At 42.3% G+C, this 19289-nt stretch overlaps 2 protein-coding genes across 4 annotated transcripts in view; both read left to right on the top strand.

Moving 5' to 3' along the window:
* The window catches only part of LOC111672193 (serine/threonine-protein kinase WNK2), a 44615-nt gene extending 38436 nt beyond the window's left edge, over nucleotides 1-6179 (top strand). The window contains exons 29-31 of the mRNA XM_023429527.2: nucleotides 1364-1408; nucleotides 1925-2226; nucleotides 2355-6179. Coding sequence (XP_023285295.1) covers nucleotides 1364-1408; nucleotides 1925-2226; nucleotides 2355-2705 — 698 coding nt within the window. The 3' untranslated portion in view covers nucleotides 2706-6179. The remainder of the gene's footprint in view (nucleotides 1-1363; nucleotides 1409-1924; nucleotides 2227-2354) is intronic.
* A 440-nt stretch (nucleotides 6180-6619) lies between these two features.
* Nucleotides 6620-18382, top strand: brpf1 (bromodomain and PHD finger containing, 1). Of its 3 annotated transcripts, none has more exons than XM_023429565.2 (16): nucleotides 6620-6841; nucleotides 8125-8912; nucleotides 9314-9503; nucleotides 9585-9872; nucleotides 10307-10824; nucleotides 10991-11180; nucleotides 11278-11409; nucleotides 11718-11846; nucleotides 12337-12808; nucleotides 13609-13917; nucleotides 14009-14287; nucleotides 14377-14524; nucleotides 15386-15519; nucleotides 16163-16278; nucleotides 16403-16557; nucleotides 17230-18382. In XM_023429565.2, the coding sequence occupies exons 2-16, from the start codon at nucleotides 8170-8172 to the stop codon at nucleotides 17411-17413; spliced, it is 3987 nt and encodes a 1328-aa protein (XP_023285333.1). In that variant the 5' UTR covers nucleotides 6620-6841; nucleotides 8125-8169; the 3' UTR covers nucleotides 17414-18382. The 3 variants fall into 3 exon arrangements, with proteins under 3 accessions (XP_023285333.1, XP_023285331.1, XP_023285332.1); XM_023429563.2 differs by having other exon boundaries at nucleotides 11269-11409; XM_023429564.2 differs by lacking the exon at nucleotides 6620-6841 and adding an exon at nucleotides 7210-7267 and having other exon boundaries at nucleotides 11269-11409.
* Nucleotides 18383-19289: the final 907 nt, after the last annotated feature.

Below are 19289 nucleotides of genomic sequence, written 5' to 3'. Positions count from 1 at the left end.
TCAAATACCTAAAATAATGACAATAATAATAATAATTGTAAGTACTTATCTGTGCACAGTCTTTCCTCTGGCATTTATGCACAATTCACAGAACCACAGTTACATTCATAACCATTCATTTGTGGGTACGATGCCTCCTCCCCTTCATACAAATGCTTTGTGCAGTGCTTCTGGCTTTAAAAAAACAGACCCCACAAGCACACTAGGGCTTGTGAATGGGTAGTCCTCTCCAAACATGGGCCTGAGGTCCGATCTGACACAAGACAGTGTGCCTGTATGTACAAAAGTATGTTTGTGTGTGTACGTGTGTGTACATGTGTGAGAGAGAATGCCAAAGCCTTTATACCCTATTTATTTGTTGTGTGTTTCCATCCACTGTTAATTTTGATAACATCTCCCAAGTCAAGGCACTTTGCCCAAGTCAGCGATCCTGTGTATACTAACACAGAGAAATCCCCCCAGCCCTTCCCTGATAGGCAGGGCCGTTTGCTGTGGTAGAGGAGAGCGCTCTCTGTCCCTCATGTTTGGACGGGGAAGACGTGCATGGTGCAGGCGCCAGGCAGGGCACTGATGGAGACTTGCTCCGCCATATGAAGGGCTGTATCATCAATATTACTACTTTTTTTTCTCCTTCCACCTCTCCTGAGTTATCTGCATGTTTCTGACAAGTGCTGACTCTGATGAGTTCCAGCTAGTATCTGTGTGCTCTTTCAGTTTTAAGTTTTATTTATTTTGGTTTCACACTTTGTTTCACAGGCATTCTCACATGGACAAAGGGATCTCTTTTTAATCCAGGCTCCAGTCCTCCTTTTTATAGAAAACACTATTATCCTGTTATTATCCCTACCAACCAATGCACCAATAATTCCTACAAAATCTTACAAATAAATCAAAATTATTCCACATGTTATTTGCAAAGCTTCATTATTAAGTTGATAGTAACTGTACAGATTTCTGTCATACCCAACATTGTTTGAAAAAAATAAAGAAAACATTGTCAGTAAGTGTATTTATAAGGCAGCATAAAATCAAATCTCCATTCTCACAAAGTTAGAAATGCAGAAACTGATTATTATGCAGCATCACAATCAAGGCCATGTGTGCTCTCTTTCTTGAGTTTATCAGGTACACTTTCTAATAGTCAACTTCCCAAATGATTGCCCATTTTAAAGAGAATATTTAGGCTCTTTTCCAGTCTTCCTCACTGATTTTTAAACCCCTTGTCCTCCTTTCCTCCTTCTCTCTCTCTCCCCAATTGTTTTGATAGCTGAATGTGCTTTTGAAGCAGCTTGTCCACATACATGTGGTGTGCAGTGTGTTCTGGCCTAACTGTTTCTGTCTTGTGCTGTTTTACCTTTTATAGGGTCCACTCTGAAACGACTATGTCTAGGCAAAGAGCGCAGTAGTAGTAACTATCTCATTTACTTTCTTACTCTCTGTCTTTCTTACTGTCCTCACTATTTTAGTCCTCCTTATGTTTGTATGTGCATTTTATTTTCTCGTTATTGTTTTGGCACTTTGAAAATGTGGCGGTTCTTGTGTGTACTCTTCAGATTGTTGCATTGATTTATATATGCTGTTGTTTTGCATGGCAGTGTGCCGCCGTGTTTTGATTGCTGAATTCTGTCATTGCTTGCATATCGAACATTTCATTTGTCTATAATTACTCATCTAAGTCATGTTGCAATCCTTTGGCTGCTATGTTGGCAACATATGTGTCACAGTTGTAGCTGTACACACATTTACTCTGGCCTCAACAAAACATTTAGGACTATTTTTAAAGTATTGAAAGTAGGCATTGATGAAGGTGAAATTATAGGTTCCCTGTGTCAAGAGTGCCTTAAATTATGCCATACAGTAGCCAATTGATTTGACAGTCATCTTTATTTGACTGGGCAGACTTTTAAGACCTTTGTCTTTTCAGGGTCCTCTCTCAATACCACCACTGCTCAGACAGCCTCCAGTCAGACACAGCCGCAACTCACCACAGCCACACCCTCACCATCTCCTCAGCCAATCACCCGGCTTGCTCAGGTCCAGACCAACAACAGCAACAACAAGAGAGGCACATTCACCGATGATCTTCACAAGCTGGTAGATGACTGGACGAAGGAGACTGTTGCTGCAGCCAATCAACCAAGACCTTCCCTGAACCAGATCAAACAGCAGAGACGCCAGCGGGACCTGGAATGCAGAGCACCACCCATGGGAGCAGCTACACGAGAGGTATTCAAAATATCACTGTGCACTGAGTGACAGATGATTTCGTCTCATTGGACTTTAATCTATTACATTTTATGTAAGTATGAGGTGCTCTTTGCGCTAGTTTGTAAAACAACTCCCTTCTGTTCCAGGTGAAATGCCATGTTGGTCCCAGCAAGTTCCAGCTGCCTCTTTCCTGCCCCCTGACTGCTGCTTTAGGCCCTGGTATGCCTACAAGCCTAGCTCCCAGCTCCTCAGCAATGCTCCCTCCTGGGTACCTTCTGCCACCAGGCTCCTATGGTGGGATGGTTCCCGGTCCTCTTTACCCTCAGCAGTGGCCCGGTATGCCTAGTCCTGTAGGGTCCGTGGGTCCTGTAGGCCTGCTTGGTGCTGCAAGAATGATGCCCTATGCCACAATGGCAAACCCAGGGATCCAAGCCTTCCCTCTGGTCATGCACAAGCCCGAGAATGGCCCCTGTCCGAAAACCACTAGGACTACCTAATCTGCTAATTAGAATTTGTCAGTGTGTGCGAGCAGAATAGTCCAACTGCACTCTGCTCTGGTTCACCAGAGCCACAACTGTACATAATCTGATACTGTAAATAACATGACAGAGTGTTGATATTCTTTATACAACACATATATCTGTAGTAAATAGTCTCTGTCTGTCTGTCTGTCTGTCTGTCTGTCTGTCTGTCTGTCTGTCTGTCTGTCTGTCTGTCTGTGTGCGCGCGCATGTGCGTGTATGCGTGTGTGTGTGTGTGTGTGTATACTATACAGTACATGTTAAGTAAGTGTCTGAATACCTAATGCTTTTTGGCTTTGGTCTTGACTAAACTCAGCCATACTAGACATTTTGTCTGCGGTCATGAAAACATATTTCACTATTACTGCAGTTTTCACGTTGATTTTGCCTTTCTCTGTGTTATCTACACTTAAAACACTACATTGGAATCCAAATACCAGTGGTTTGAGAAACAGTAACAGGACAGTATTTATGATAAAAATATTTGAAAGAATGTAGTGCCTTGAACATTGATTAGGGTTCAAGCCTTGAAGGGGTAGAACCCTATTGTTTTTTGTCAGATTATTTTATTTTATTCTATTTTGTTTTATTTTATTTTATTGTCTTCTGCTACGGCTTGGATTGCTGCGAGCTGGAATCAGCTAGAAACATGAAACTTGGCCCAGTAACTGGAAATGCATGTGCTTCCCAAGAAATATGAGCCCAATCAGCCTGATGGTTGTTGTTATTAGGGCGCCAAAAATGCAAGTTTGGAAAGGCCACGCCCCTCACACTGTAAGTCCAGCTGACTTGAAATTTGATACACAAGTCCAGCTCAATTTGCTATACAAAAAGGAAATTGAGCTTACAATTTGCTTCTTGGACCATGAAAGTCCACCATGATGGATTTTCTGCCATTTAGAATTTTTTGAATAACATATTTTTGACATCTCCTCCAAAACCAATTGCGACCAAATTTTCATTGGACCAAGCTCAAAAGTTGTGTAAGGCTTGTGGATATCTTTTTTTAATTTACAGGATTTTACCAATAAACTTCACAAAGGGCAGGGCTAAGCAGGAAATTGGCCTTAACTCATTAATGATGTGTCCAATCTCCGTAAATCTTGGTTGATATTTTCAGTCCATGTTTGGGAAGAGGCCTCCCAAAGCACCACAAATACCAAAGAACATGCATCTCAAAACCCGGTTGAAAGAACTTCACTAGTTTAGGTGTGCATGCTCTGGAGAAATATTAACAAAAAATCTGAAGTGCCATATTAGTGGGTGCAAGTGGGCGTGGCCTATCATATATTTGCTCATAAATGAAGATGCCTTTGAGCAATCCTGATGAAACTGGAGACATCCTGCGCTATCTCCTGAACATTACACACCAAGTTTCATTAAAATCTGATGAAGGGGGATATAAATGGCAGAACGTTGAGATGTGATTGGTCACGCTCCTTCTTTAAACAATTAAACTAGCTGTGACTTTGCTTGGCTTTGTCAAGCCTGACACCCGCTCCTTGCTGCTCACGGCTTAAATCTTGGCAGATTGAGCTGCGTCCCGTTGTTGAGAGCAAAAGGGTTTGAACCCGAAATCGTTGCTTTTTTTTTTTCTTCTGTGAAACAAAGCATGTCTGCATCCAAGTTATTTCAATTGATGGTAGCTTGACTGCAGTCTTTTTTTTTTTAATGCATTACAGACACTTTTGTTTTCAGTTTACAAATGAATGCCCTTGTAGTACTGCACTATTAACACAGTATATGCTCTTATTTAAATAATAAAATCATGTTTTAACCCTTGTTTACTTTCCACCCCTGTGACAGATGGAATGCCATAGTGGTGAGATGTACCGTTGCCTTGCAGAAACAAATGGTTAATGTACGACTGATGAGAGGAGGAAAAATAATTACGCCAGCAGCCAAAATCCACTCTTTCAGGTCAAATGGTTCAGTTGGACACAGCCCCCTTTTTTTTTTTAAAAGACAACAGATGTATTGGACAGCACAAGAGTTGGCAGTGTTGTACCCTTGTGCTCAGAGGAAAGGCCGTGTCCAGAGCCATATATACTGTACATAGTTCTTTCTACAGTATATGCCTCTGGTAGTGTTCTCATCAGAATGTAGCAGTTAATATGTGATGGCTTGAGGCTTAAAAGTGCAATTTTTAACCCCTCCACAAAGCTTTGATCGTGGTTTTGCCACAAGCCTTATCTCTGATGTGTGCAACAGGAGCAAGCTGAAAAGTTGAACAAAGTTACAAATCACCAAGCAACAGACAGAAGTTACCAGGCAATGTATAAATATTACAAATCACCCTGCAGACTCTGAATTCACTACTGCTAAATGTTCTTTCAACTTGGCTGTCCTATTACAGCATACACTGTATGTAAAATGTTCTGTGCAATCACCGGTTAAGTCTGATGTTTTTAACTTATTTGATGTTTAAAGCTTGATTTTTGATGCTGCTATTGTCTGAGGTGATTCCACTGTACAGTTAAGCATTATATTCACACAAGATGGTACTTAAAAATAAAAGACTTCTCAAATTAACAAATGAGACGCTCACAAAGCAGTGTTATTGCCTTGTTGAAATTTTGATGTGTTGATTTCCCAGGTTGCTTTTGATGATAGCCTTTTTTGTCAGTAATATATTGCAAAATTCAAATGATACTTGATGTGGGAGATTTGCACAACAGATAGTCTCCCTTAATTCTAACCTATGTTAAAGCGTTTCCTACACTGTATATAGTGGGTTTCACCGCCTGTACTTTTTTTTTTTGTTTTATCACTGACGAGCATGGCCAACTTTTCATGTTCTACAAAGCAAAGATAAACAATGCAGCTACTATGGTTAGAAATTTCACATCAACACAACACATTTGAAAGGTTTCAGCACCCCAATCCTTCCAAGCTGTGAATTGTACAGTTTTCTTGTAGTTTATATTTGTACATTTTGTTTGTTTAACTGTTAAGGGGTGGTGGTGGTGGTAGTGGTGTTGGAGGGGTTGCTTTGATGTATATTATTCCATCAATTCGGTTTGAATTGGACTTTTATAGGATATTATGCAGAGTCTTCTGCTTTGGTGAAATACTTCCAGTAGTAAGAGATTTCTGTTCTCTGTCACTTGTATCTGGTATGTTTTGTTCCACCTCCCTTGCTGCTAACTCACCGTGAGCAGAGGAGGGAATAACTATTGTTAATATATTCATTTGGGTGCAGTGTTAAAAGGGAGAGCTGAAATGCACAGAGGAGGAGCAGTCCTAACACTTCCTGCTCTGCTCATCTCACTTCTCTCTGGACAGCATTGCCCCCTGGTGAATATGCGCTGGTTGTTCAAGGCTTGTATTTAAACTGTGTGGGATTGCTTCTGCCTGCTGGATGTCCCACTGCATTACCCCACCCTACCCTGCAGCACTCTAATCACAGACTGTATGTTGAGAGAGAAATAAATATTATTTTGTGCTTGATGCTGTGTGCCATTGTTTTTATTTCCATGTGAACTTATTTGTGGTTATATCATAGTGAAAGTGCATTTCTAAATAAACAGGTGTAAGATGGTCATTCATAAATACGATAAAATTAAATTTAAAAAATCTCAGTCGAGAGTTCTTATGGTTTTTCCCTAAATAGAGGATGTGCAAGTGTTAATACACTTAAAAATCATGTTCATACTCAGTCCTGCCCGACATCTTTGAAACAAAGGCACAGATTCGCGACATTCAACACAAAATAACAGTTGGTCAAGTATAAATCAAAAATAAATCACCCAGTAAACATTGCGAACAGAATATAATGTATGTTATACTGAAATCTCGATTAAAGTATGCAGACAGGCTCTGTTTTAACACCAAAGTCGAAAAATAGATCCTGCTTTGTGTGGCGAATGTGTCAACCCGCGTCTGCGGCGTAACGTTACAGCAATGGTTGCCCCTTTTGTTCAGCCGAGTTTCTGAGTTATTCCCAACACAATGAAATGATCGGGATGTTATGTTGTTTCATAAAATCATTTCACTGCACCTATGCTTCCTGTGATCTCGTCTGGGATTATCTAATTAATTAAAATCGATCTACAAGCCTTCCGATCTGGTGTGAGGTTTCCGAAGCACGCAGTCTTGAGGAACGTGGAGTAGTAAGTGTTTATAACGTTGGTCCAGATCTGTAGCGTTGAACGGTTGAAAGCTCGCTTTGTGGCAGATTTGGTCAAATTTGTCTTATTGTAAGCGCACTCTACATGTAAGTTTGCGGTTTTGATTTAGGTATAAACACAAAACACGAAGTAGTAAAGCACTGATGCAAAATAAGCCTGGCTATTTTCCTCGTATCGCACATTTTAGAGCTGTTTCACCTCAGATGGGAAGAACTAATTGGTCGATCGACCCCAGATATTTGATTAAGTATTAAACCCAATCACATTAGCTGTAGTAGTTTGGTACCCGCGGGAAATCAGACGTTATATTGTCATTTCGCTGCTCAGTGCCTGGTATTCACGGGATGAGGTCATTGTGGAGGGAAACACTGTAGAGGGCTGAGTGGTCATCTAAGTTAAGGCTACAGTGTATGTAACTTCAAACACTCTTTCGTTTATGAATTGTTGTTTAATGTACTAATATGCTCTGTAACGTTAAAGCGACTCATCTGTTTGTGTAGCTAACGTCTGTCCTGTGAATACAGCTACAATTTAGCACGCGAATTAAACCATGTAGTTAACGTTACCGACTTGAATGAAACACAGCGTCGATTAAGATGAAAAATTAACGGACACTTGCAAAAGCTAGCTTGTAACATTGACTTGTGAGTGGTGGCTTTATTCGCTGTAGCCATGCTATTTGGAAAGTGGATTGGTGTTGTTGTTTGCTAGCTGCTCTTAGCTTGCTGGCTAACAGCGCCAGGCAGGCTGCAATGTTTCATTGTTTGAGAAGGAAGCAGCAGCAAAATGCTACGGCTAACGTTAGCTGCACTAGAATGCATTAAGCCATTTGGTTATCTTCGGAGTTTTCATGCTAAATTTGACCTGTGCACTGTTTCACCTGATTTTCTAACCTAGGAGCTTGTCTTTACTGCCAACCAGGCGAAGTGTTGTGCCGTTTGTTCCTCTGCACGATAACCGACATAACTGTAGTTAGCTAGGACCAACAGAAGCAATAATATTTACCTAAACTGCACCTGTTATTTCACTGACAGAACAAAACAATTTGTTTGCTACTGAGTCTGGGGGTCATGGTCACGTGACTGCACCATAACAGGTGCACAGTGTGCAGGCACGACTTGTCTAGACTGCTGTCTCTAACAGCTGTAGTTCAGTGGCAGCATCTTTTATCTAAGTAATGTATTTTGAATACATAGCACAGCAGTCTGAATGAAGTCTCTGGAACTGACTCTCCTCTGCTTGTCTTTTGTGTTCCCCTGTTTCAGATGTAATCTTGAACAGCATCTGTCCCAGCAGTGGCTGTTGGCACAATGGGGCTGGACTTTGATGTAAAGACATTCTGTCACAATCTGCGGGCCACCAAGCCCCCTTATGAATGCCCAGTGGAGACTTGCCGTAAGGTTTACAAGAGCTACAGCGGCATTGAGTATCACCTTTACCACTATGACCATGACAATCCAACTCCTGCACAGACTGTACCCCAAAAGAAGAGAAAAGGACGACCTCCTCGTGCATCGCTGGCAGGGTCAGGAGATACAGATGACGGTGGAGGCAACGGAGGTGGAGGACCAGGGCACGGGGGGAACACCCCTGGTAGCCCCAACCGATCAGAGCGCTCTCACTCCCCAGGCCGAGAGACAATGACCTATGCCCAGGCACAGCGTATGGTGGAGTTGGAGATTCAAGGACGCATTCACCGCATTAGCATCTTTGAGAACATTGATGTGGTGTCAGAGGAAGACAGTGATGCAGACGATGCTCCCCCATCTGGTACAGGTGGGAGTGGTGGAGGGGTGTGTAACGGTAGTGATGGTGGAGCTGGAGGTAGTGAGGTAGGAGGGAGTGGCAAGGACCGGCCAGATATCCCATCTTCTAATGGGGGCAAAGCCACCCCAAAGTCTGGGAAGCATAAGAGTAAAGAAAAGAAGAAGGATGGCTCATCCCATCATCACAGCGCTCAGTCTGGGCCTGCAGTAAAGCTTCCCGAAGCGGTGTTCAGAGAGCTGGACCAAGAGAGACCTGATGCCCCTCCCCGGCCGTCATCTTACTACAGGTCTGCATTGAGAATTATAATCTGGTTCATTAATAATTACATAGCAGGAATAATAATTAGAGGCAGAATTATTAAGTACATGGCAGGAACTTTAAAGACAAAGAGGTGCATGTATAGAGGAGGTGTCTTGTTTCATACAGAAAATTGATTTGGAAATATTTAAAGCACACAATTACACATTTGCTTGCAGTTGTGCAGCTCAATGTCGTGCATGTACTAGGAAATTAATTTCACTTCAGATTCCTCATATTATTCTGTCATTGTTTCTTCTTTCTACAGAAAGGTGTAGTTGATGTTAATCCCGCACTCCTGCTTAAATACATGCTTTATATATATATAACTATATATATATATATATATATATATATATGATGCATGTTTTTCTCTTCTATGGTGTTCAGGTACATTGATAAGTCTGTGGAGGAGCTGGATGAGGAGGTGGAGTATGACATTGATGAGGAGGACTACATCTGGCTTGACATCATGAACGACAAGCGGCGGCGTGACGGTGTGACACCCATCCCTCAGGAGGTCTTTGAGTACCTCATGGACCGCTTAGAGAAGGAGTCCTACTTTGAGAGCCACAACAAGGTACCTGAGCTTATTAGGGGAAGATGACATTTTCACACAGAAACATATATAGAAACTCTTATGTCTCCTCCTTTCTCTCAGGCAGACCCCAGTACCCTAATCGATGAGGATGCTGTCTGCTGCATCTGTAATGATGGAGAGTGTCAGAACAGCAATGTGATCCTGTTCTGCGACATGTGTAACCTGGCAGTGCACCAAGAGTGCTATGGCGTGCCCTACATCCCGGAGGGCCAGTGGTTGTGTCGTCGCTGCCTGCAGTCACCAAGTCGAGCTGTGGACTGTGCTCTCTGTCCCAACAAGGGAGGAGCTTTCAAACAGACGGACGATGCACGGTGGGCACATGTCGTGTGTGCCCTCTGGATCCCTGAGGTAAATCCATACACCAACACATGCATGTTTGATTAGAATTACATAATCATGCAGCTATTGAGGTGCTCTGCACTGTGTCGTGTTTATCTTTGCTGCACGTAGAAAATTCCCTCAGAATCTTCAAGTTCTTCAATTTTCATGGTTGTATATTCCCAGATCGCGAGGATGATACATGGATGCAACATAGATGTTATCAGAGTGTTACACATATATCTGTTGCATATATTTTTGATGTTTGCTCAGCTCTTTTGGTCACATTTTAAATGCAAGTGGTTTGATAAATAGCACTAGATACATAAATCATAGAATGCAAAACACAACTAAAATGATATATAGCCAGTTGAATATCATGTGTGAATGTACAGTTTAGCCATGGTCAGTCAGCCAGTTAGATAAAAGTATTGCAATAATGTGAATTTGCTGCTTTTCCTCAGGTCTGCTTTGCTAACACAGTCTTTCTGGAGCCGATTGATAGTATTGAACACATCCCTCCTGCACGTTGGAAACTTACCTGCTACATCTGCAAGCAGCGGGGTTCAGGCGCCTGCATCCAGTGTCACAAAGCCAACTGTTACACAGCCTTCCACGTCACATGTGCCCAGCAGGCGGGCCTCTATATGAAAATGGAGCCTGTCAGAGAGACTGGGGCCAATGGCACCTCTTTCAGTGTCCGCAAGACAGCTTACTGTGACATCCACACACCGCCAGGATCAGCCCGACCTTTGGGAGGAGTCGGCGGGGCCAGCATGGGTTCGTCTCACAGTGAAGGAGAGCTGGAGGAGGATGACGAGCCCAGTATTGGCCACGATGATGACTCCAAGGGCTGGAGCTCTGAGCGTGCCAAGAGGGCGAAGGCAAAATCCAGGCTGAAGATGAAGAGAGCAAGGAAGATCTTAGCTGAGAGGAGAGCTGCTGCGCCAGTGGTGTCTGTACCCTGTATACCTCCCCACAGGTAGGCATACACACCACAAGTTGCGTCTGTACTATATTTGATCCAGAGGTTTCTTTAATCACCCTTACCTCCTGGAACAGAGGACACATCCCATATAACAATAAGGAAAGTTTTTAATTTATGACATGACAGTACAAGAATTAAAGCAGTGTTTGTTTTCCTCCAGGCTCAGCAAAATCACCAGTAATTTGACGGTACCCAGGAAGAGCCAGTTCATGCAACGACTTCACAGCTACTGGACATTGAAGAGGCAAAGTCGCAATGGTGTACCTCTGCTGCGCCGGCTCCAAACCCACCTGCAGTCACAACGACATATTGACCCACTCCCCCCACAACCTTCATCACAGCTTCCTTCAGTAAGTACTTATAGTAGGGCATATTATTCTAATTCTTTACTTGCCTCAACCAGTTGTTTTAACATTATCTGTGGGGTTATGCTTGTAGGTGTTGCAGAGGGACAGCGAAGAGAAACAGACTGCTTTAAAGGAGCAGCTGAAGGCATGGCAGAGACTGAGACACGACCTAGAGAGAGCCAGGCTACTGGTGGAGCTCATCCGCAAGAGAGAAAAGCTCAAGAGGGAGACGGTAAGCCACAAATTAGATTTATTTCACTAACCAAACTCTTAATACAAGCAATAACACACTATTATTCCCACTGAGCTGCAGTAGTTCACATTCGCCGTACACTTTGTGCTCATTCCACTGTTTGCCTTTTCCTTCACTAAAAGCAGCCCAGTGCTTTCACATGAGGTTGTGTGAACACCGGGAGCCGGTTTACACATGTTAACACACAGTTCTTACTGCACAGACTTAACAACACTGCCCTTTTTTATTTATACAGTCAGCAGGTTTACATTGCTAAAAAGAAAATGTGTCTGTTATGTTATGATCAGATTAAAGTGCAGCAGATGGCGCTGGAGATGCAGCTGACTCCTTTTCTGGTGCTGTTGAGGAGTACGTTGGAACAGTTACAGGAAAGAGATACTAACAACTTTTTCACTGAGCCTGTACCACTGGCAGAGGTAAATGGGCAAAGACACGCACACACACACGCACGCACACACACACAAGAAGTTTGCACAGTTACCTTCAGTCTTTTTCAACTTTTCATTTCAATGTGATTTATGAAAGCTGATAATTTGGGTTGATTTATGTTTGTCTTCTCGAGCTTCAATATTGTATTTATTTATAATAATTTATTAATACAATTCAATATTTATTTGTAAAATACACTACCTGGCCATTTTATTAGGTGCACCTGTACAGTCTAATGCAACATGTCTGCCATGTGTTCTACCTTCACTAAGCTTTTGTTGAAACCCTCTGATACTGGTATCAGCTGCAAAACTTCAGTATTGGTCAGGCTAAAATCCTGACCTGTCATTCAACACAAATTTTTAAGTTTCATTTCAACAAAATCTTTCCTGAGTTCACACACATCTGCACTGGAAATTCAAAAGGTTAGAACTTGTGGATGATGCCTCTGCCTGATGTTTACTTGCTACTATCCAGGTGCCAGACTACCTGGACCATATTGACACTCCAATGGACTTCCAGACCATGTGGAACCTGCTGGAGTCCCATCGCTACCTCACTTTCGAGGCCTTTGAGGCAGACTTTGGCCTCATTGTCAACAACTGCCTCAAGTACAACGCCAAGGATACAGTGTTTTACCGTGCTGCCCTGCGGCTCAGAGAGATGGGCGGGGCCGTGATAAGAACAGCAAGGCGCCAAGCTGAACGGATCGGTTTTGACTATGAGACTGGCATGCACCTCCACCGAGAGCCGAGTCCAGACAGTCAGCGTGACCAAGAGCGTGACAGAGAGAGGGAGAGGGAGCGGGAGAGGGAGCGAGAGAGAGACCGGGAGAGAGACCGGGAACGAGACCGGGAGCGAGACCGGGAGCGAGACCGGGAGCGAGACCGGGAGCGAGACCGAGACAGGGATAGAGAAAGAGACAGACCATTGTCTTCAAATGAAGATGGTAAGTGATCTTTCACTTTGGAATTTCAAAATATTTCTAATGTTTTATCTAATGAAAGAGAACTTCTAGCTTTTCCAACTACTATTAATACCTTAGATTTTGTGAAGATACAATTTGTTTCTAAGACGCCAGGCTCATAATGCATGAACATTTGGCATTAGAAGATAGAAGAAAATGTACACTTTCACACAAATGTGCTTGTAAGCGGAACTTTGACTCACTTGTGTATGGACAGGTTTGCAAAAAACTCCTGCACGCTGTCTTATACACTTGCAGTAAGAAAATGTATACAATATTACATAATGTATATACATTTTTATTATTTTCTTACTGCAAGTGTATAGTGTGTAGGAGTTTTTGCTGGTGGGAGGTGGAGTGTCTTGGTGGAACAAAGGGATAGAAGGCTATGAATTGTGGTTCTTGTAGAGATTACACTAAAAGAAGAGTGAAAAGTAATAAGTATATACAAAGGCTTAGCTTTGTATGTTTGTTGAATATCAGTTACAATTATTTCTTTGTTACAAGCATTAAGCAGTGAAACGATTATGGAGTGTGTGGATGATGCTGAATAAGAATATATTGTAGAGAAACAAAAAAGATCTTTTGTGCAGTAAAGCCTCTTGAACAGAAGATGGCGCATATCATTGATGCAACTGAGTAACTGAAAACTGGGTTTCCCACTTTTTCTTCCTCTTATTCCTCTGATTTAAAATCAACCTCAGAAATTCTATTAAACATAGTGACCGTAGTCATATTTGACTCTCTTACGTTTTCTGAAGTTATTTAACTGCCTCTCACAGACCTGCTCCTGCCAGAGAACAGGCGACGGCTGCCACTGGAAGAACAGCTGCATTTCCTGCAAGTGCGTCTTGATGGGGTCAGCTCTGGGAAGCACAGCATTGGTCAGTCCCGTAGGGCAAAAGCTCTGAGAAAAGAGATCAGTGTCATCAAGAGGAAGCTTGCACACCAGCGGGAGGGAGGCTCCGGCATGGGGGGGCGGGAGTCAGTGGGAGGAGGAGACCGGGGTTCTTCTCTTCCCCATCACCCATCCTCTTCAGGACACCATGATGAGGGAGGAGAAAGCAGTAGCCAGGAGATTGGTGGAAAAGGTGCGTCCAAGAAGATGCGAAGTATCATAATAATCAAACGTAATTAAAATTTGCTTACATTTCTAACCTATAAACCTCTCTCCTCTTCAAGATCTGAGTGTCTCCTCGTCTGCCCTGGCTCCAGAGGTGGGCCGTCGGACATCTGTCCTCTTCTCCAAGAAGAACCAAAAAATGACTGGGCCACCCAAAAGGCCAGGACGCCCTCCCAAGAACCGGGACGCTGGCTACGCTGGGGCAGGAGTGAGCCAAAGCCCTATTGGTCCCCCACAGCTGCCCCTGCTGTCCCCAGCCAGGCAGAGAAAGAGGCCTCGCAGCCCCCACAGCAGCTCCAGCTCTGACAGTGACAGTGACAATGACGACCTTCTGCCAGGTACAGTGGACACATGAACAGTAAACTTTTGATTATCAGTTTTTGAGTCCCGCACTCACTTCCACCGGTCCCTTATATCTTTTCTTCAGGTTTGCCGAGTAATGGTTTTGATGGAGGAAACCAGCCAGTAACAGAGAGCTTCCGCGTATACAGAAATGAGCCTCGTCTCCCTCGTTCCAGTTCAGACTCCGAGTCCACGACCAGCAGCAGCAGCAGTGCAGCGTCTGACAGGACCAGGTGATTAGTGGCCAAACTGTATATTCACAAGGCTGGCAAAGTAAAATGCATGGTGTTCCTAAAAGTTCCCCTAATCCACAAATCCCAATTTCTATATCACCAATGAATCAAGTGAAAGGTTTCATTTGCAGGAACAAACCCGCAGAGACTTAACAACCATCTCTGCAGCTCTGATGAATTTTTTTGGCCTTTTTTGGCAGCCTTGTTTCAACCACTGCAGGTGGATGAAAGTTCCCAATTACCAGGTGACGTCTTAGTCATACCAACTTTATAAAGCAGTAATATTCAACAGTGGAGTGCTGGGAGTTCTTCTGCCTCTAACAAAAAAAGATAAAAATCAACTGATGCAGTTTACAAAAGAACAATTTGAGATCCTGTGAGATACATATTTTCTTTGACTTCCTTCTTGTCAATACTTTGAGGTTACTAGGCAGCCCACGTAGATACCAGGAAGTCACTGTTCCTGGCCACTTGTCAACAAAAAACCTTTCCAGCATGTAACTCCTTGGGATTCTGCAACTAGACATTTTTTACATGTGGTTTATGTACAGATAAAAAAAAAAAAAAAACAAGATCCAGTGTGTTGATTACTGTGGCTTTGAGGTGCTGACATTTTTATGAACCTTTACGTGAGCCAAGCTAGTTGTGTCATCCTGTGATTCCTGTAAAGGTATGAAACTATACTATGAAACTATGAACTATGAAACCATATTTAGGACAGATGGTTCTGCAGCTAATGCAGTGATAGCAGAGTTGTACTGATCCTCTCATCTAACTCATGGTTATAATGGGTTTTATGCAGCATTTGTTTTTAGTAGCACTAAACAGACAAAATTATATATAATCTCTCTTCTCTCTCAGTACGACCCCGTCTAAACAGGGCAGAGGAAAGGCATCGTTCTCTCGCTCTGCTTTCCAGGAAGACAGCAGTGAGGAAACATCAGGCACCGAAAATGATTCCTACTCAGTTGGAGGATCACGGGGCGTTTCACATTGTAAGCACATTTTCACAAACTCAAACCCACATAGACACACTCGTGTGTCAGTGTATACACAAGTAGTTTCTGTTAATGTAGACAGCAAGTGTCTTAATGGGGTTCGTAATCCAGTGCAGGAAAGCTGTAGCATTTCTGAGTCTGTAACCAACTAATGGATCTTTAACATTTTGCTGGACCTGGATGCAGTGCCCCTTGCATATTATGATATTCTTTATATCCTCTTTTGTTTTCATTTTTTGTTTTTAACTACAGTTGTGACAAGAATTCATTCAAGAAAGATAAACATTCCAATTTATTCCACCAAAAAAGAAACAGGACAGGATTGGTTCTTATGGTACAAAAATAAAAACAGAACAACAATATTTCAGCAAAGTAATACAATACAAAGATAGTTTAAGAAGCAGTAACAGGATACAACTACTTATTTTCTTATGACTGGCTCTTTCATAATCGATCAGATTATCAAACAGGTAATCATTACAAAGTTGTTTTTTTTTTTGGTCCATTTCAAAGGAGAGGGGTGAATCTTGTATAAAACACGCAGACCAGTATGACTGTATAAATAACAGTAGCGTAGTTACAAGGGAAGTTACATAATGGTGATTTCTGATCTTCCTGATCTTGTGTTTCTTAACATCAGTGGTGCGTGGCCGGGCCAGGTCAGGATGCTGGATGACTTCTGATGACTATTCCTCTCTGGAAGCTCTGGACCTGGTGTGGGCCAAGTGCAGAGGCTATCCTTCATATCCTGCCCTGGTGAGATACAAGTAGACAAGACAAACAACAACCTGACCAAAGTCAAGTGCAGTGTTAGATTGAGGACATCTTGTAGGTTAATGACTATATTTCTGACTCTCCTCTTGCCACCATTTGCCTGCAGATAATTGACCCGAAGATGCCCAGGGAGGGGGTGTTCCACCGGGGTGTCCCAATCCCAGTCCCCCCTTTGGATGTGCTGAAACTTGGGGAACAAATGACCCAGGAAGCCAGGGAACACCTCTTCCTGGTTCTCTTCTTTGACAACAAGAGAACCTGGTCAGTGCTCTGGGTCATCTTGACTAATTTTATGGTCAATATTTGTACCTAAATTTTGTTTTGTTTCTCTTTGTTTGTTCTCACTGACATTCTGTCTTTTTATCCCCAAAAAATAGCGATGAAATGTACAATAAAAAACAAGACACAAGCAAAATAAGCTTCTGATGTTACTGGCTGTGTGCAGACAAGTGACTGTGGTAGTACTTCAAAGGAAACTGCACTCCTTGTACTGAAGCACACGATCACAGAACATGTAGCAGAAATAGGGCAAATGTGGTTTTTGAGAATTGAAGAGAATGGAAAGAATTCTTTTGTAGGTCACCGTGTGCTGCACAATCACTTATGTTCAAGGTTTACTTATCAGTTCAAATGTGAAAAATTTGATGACAACAGTAGTTGTCACTCAACCCCTGTGATGTTCTTTCAAGGGGGCTTAAACTAAAGAGTTACAAAAACAGGAACTTACTTATCTTCCGTGTGAAATGACTTGGCCTGTTATCCCTTCAGAAGATAGAAGGTTTTTTTCAGATTAACTATGTGTCTGTGTTGTGATCATTTCTATGAGCATTTCTTTTTTCTTTTGATGCAAGTTTTATTGTAAATTAGATGCATTGTACCTCAGATGGGGAAAAAAATTAACACTAGACTGTATTTGTATTTGTGTTCATGCAGGCAGTGGCTGCCTCGCTCTAAACTGGTGCCACTCGGAGTGGACCAGGAGCTGGACAAGGAGAAGATGCTGGAGGGTAGGAAATCCAACATCCGCAAATCAGTGCAGGTGGCCTATCACCGTGCTATGCAGCACCGCAGCAAGGTGCAGGGGGACCCCAGCAGTGAAACCAGTGACAGTGACTGAACACACACACACAAACCTTATGTGTTGGTCCCTGCAGGTGTTGTGGAGTGTACGTTTCTCTATAGAGAGCCCAGACCTACATCACAGAACACAAGAAATAGTGCCAGTAGCACCAAGTGGAAAAAGACATCCACTACGTTAGCCCCAAGACACGCACACTCATGCACACTAAGCCGTATTTAATCTGACATGTAAAATATTGTATTTAAGAGAATTGAAAAAAAATGGTATTAATGATAATGGAAAAATATGCTATGTTCAGAATCATGAATCAGAATATTCCTTGTATGTGGTCGGTATATATGTTAAATAACGAATGAGGTGATGGTTTACAAACTCAAAAAATGAACATAGTATTACAGTATGATCTATACACAACCCTGCCTCTCCCTGTCATTCTTACACATACATCATTCACACGTGTAATCTTACACGTGTGAACAGGGAAATGCATGTAGTGTACATTAAATGCACACACTGTGGGTATGGCTACGAATGCCATCGCTCAAGCACGTTTTCACATTCATCACCCAGCTCTCCAAAAAACAAAAATAACAACAAAAAAACAGGCCTGGTGCTAGTGTCATTTGTCAGTGGAGCACAAAGAGAGACTGTTGCAGCCTGAACCGAGGGCAAACCAACGTTAATGTTATTTATTCTGCTTACTCCTTCCTAATAAGGTCCACAATCTTGTTTCATCATGGACTACTTCTAATCACTCCGACTACACAAGACGTCATTGTGTGGTCCTCTTTGTCTGTCACTCTGTGTACATCATGTCTCCTGTTTTTACAGTTTTGTTAACGTGCGTCTGTGTCACACAGGCCGCTGGTCAATGAATAATGAGGACTAAACTGAATCACATGATCGCCTCACTGTCTGTCTTAGTCTCAGGCTGATGGCTTTAGAACTTTTATATACAGATTACATAAAGATAGAAGTTTAATAAAAAGAATTGAGTTTTTTAAACTTGTGGGTTGTGTTGTGGTCACTCTGTCTGCATCTGAGAGAGTGGACTGTGTCCACCTTCAGAATTCGTCCTGCTCGATTGCTTTGCTGGTAAGTTGTTAAATGTTCAGCCACCCATTAATTGTTCTTAAGGAAATAGTGACTCAGAAGACTTGTTGTGCGATAATATCATTTGAAAAAGAGCAACAGCACAACACTTCAGTTCGGGTGCAAACTTTGCTGTCATTGAACATGCTCACTTGGTTTTATGCTTCTTTAGCAGGATTGTCTTCACTGCAAAGACAAGTATATGCTCTCAGGTCCATTTTGCTAAACTTTCAACTAAACTCTCTCTTTTCTAAAAGCATAACCAGTGTCCAAAAATCAGTTAAACAGCTGTTACATCTGTTGAACAAATAATTATCTCCCAGGCTTTCTTTACTTTATCTGAAGGACTTAAAGCACCATGCGTTTACCATGCTCAAAACTCTCTGTCATGAGATTACTTTTCTGTGTTGGCGTGACAACCAACAAGTCCCTCACAATGCAGGTTTTCTGGTACGTATTTCATTGTATATGCAGCAGAGACTTACTGTACACAGGTTTTACTGGTCAGACAACCTGTACAAAAATACGTGCCAAGTCTCATTAATATGCTTCTCAGGTTTTGTTTTTTTGCCACATAAACTTTGTGCACCATGAGTGTTACAACAGTGACATGGCTGCACACTGATTGTAGCTGATTATTATAGCTGTCTATAATAAAATAATGTGATAACCTGTCAAAATAAAATTAGAAAAATATACAAAAAACATTTATTTTTTACTTAAACAGGTTGAAAAGCCTGAAAAGACACAGGACATCACAGTTACAGCAACCATGTCACTGCAGTTACATTTTACACCCATTTAACCTGTATTTCCCAGA

The sequence above is a fragment of the Seriola lalandi genome, unplaced genomic scaffold (genome assembly GCF_002814215.2).
Source record: "Seriola lalandi dorsalis isolate HSWRI2012SDOR001 ecotype SW California unplaced genomic scaffold, Sedor1 jcf7180002054896, whole genome shotgun sequence".
Lineage (NCBI taxonomy): Eukaryota > Metazoa > Chordata > Actinopteri > Carangiformes > Carangidae > Seriola > Seriola lalandi.
Note: the sequence above shows the minus strand (reverse complement) of the source record. Positions and strands in the feature narration are given on the sequence as shown.

Coding starts and splice junctions, on each gene's coding strand:
- brpf1 (XM_023429563.2), top strand. CDS start 8,170: ATGGGGCTGGACTTTGATGTAAAGACATTCTGTCACAATCTGCGGGCC. Junction 11,181..11,268: donor CTTCATCACAGCTTCCTTCA/GTAAGTACTTAT, acceptor TTATGCTTGTAG/GTGTTGCAGAGGGACAGCGA. Junction 16,558..17,229: donor TTTGACAACAAGAGAACCTG/GTCAGTGCTCTG, acceptor GTGTTCATGCAG/GCAGTGGCTGCCTCGCTCTA.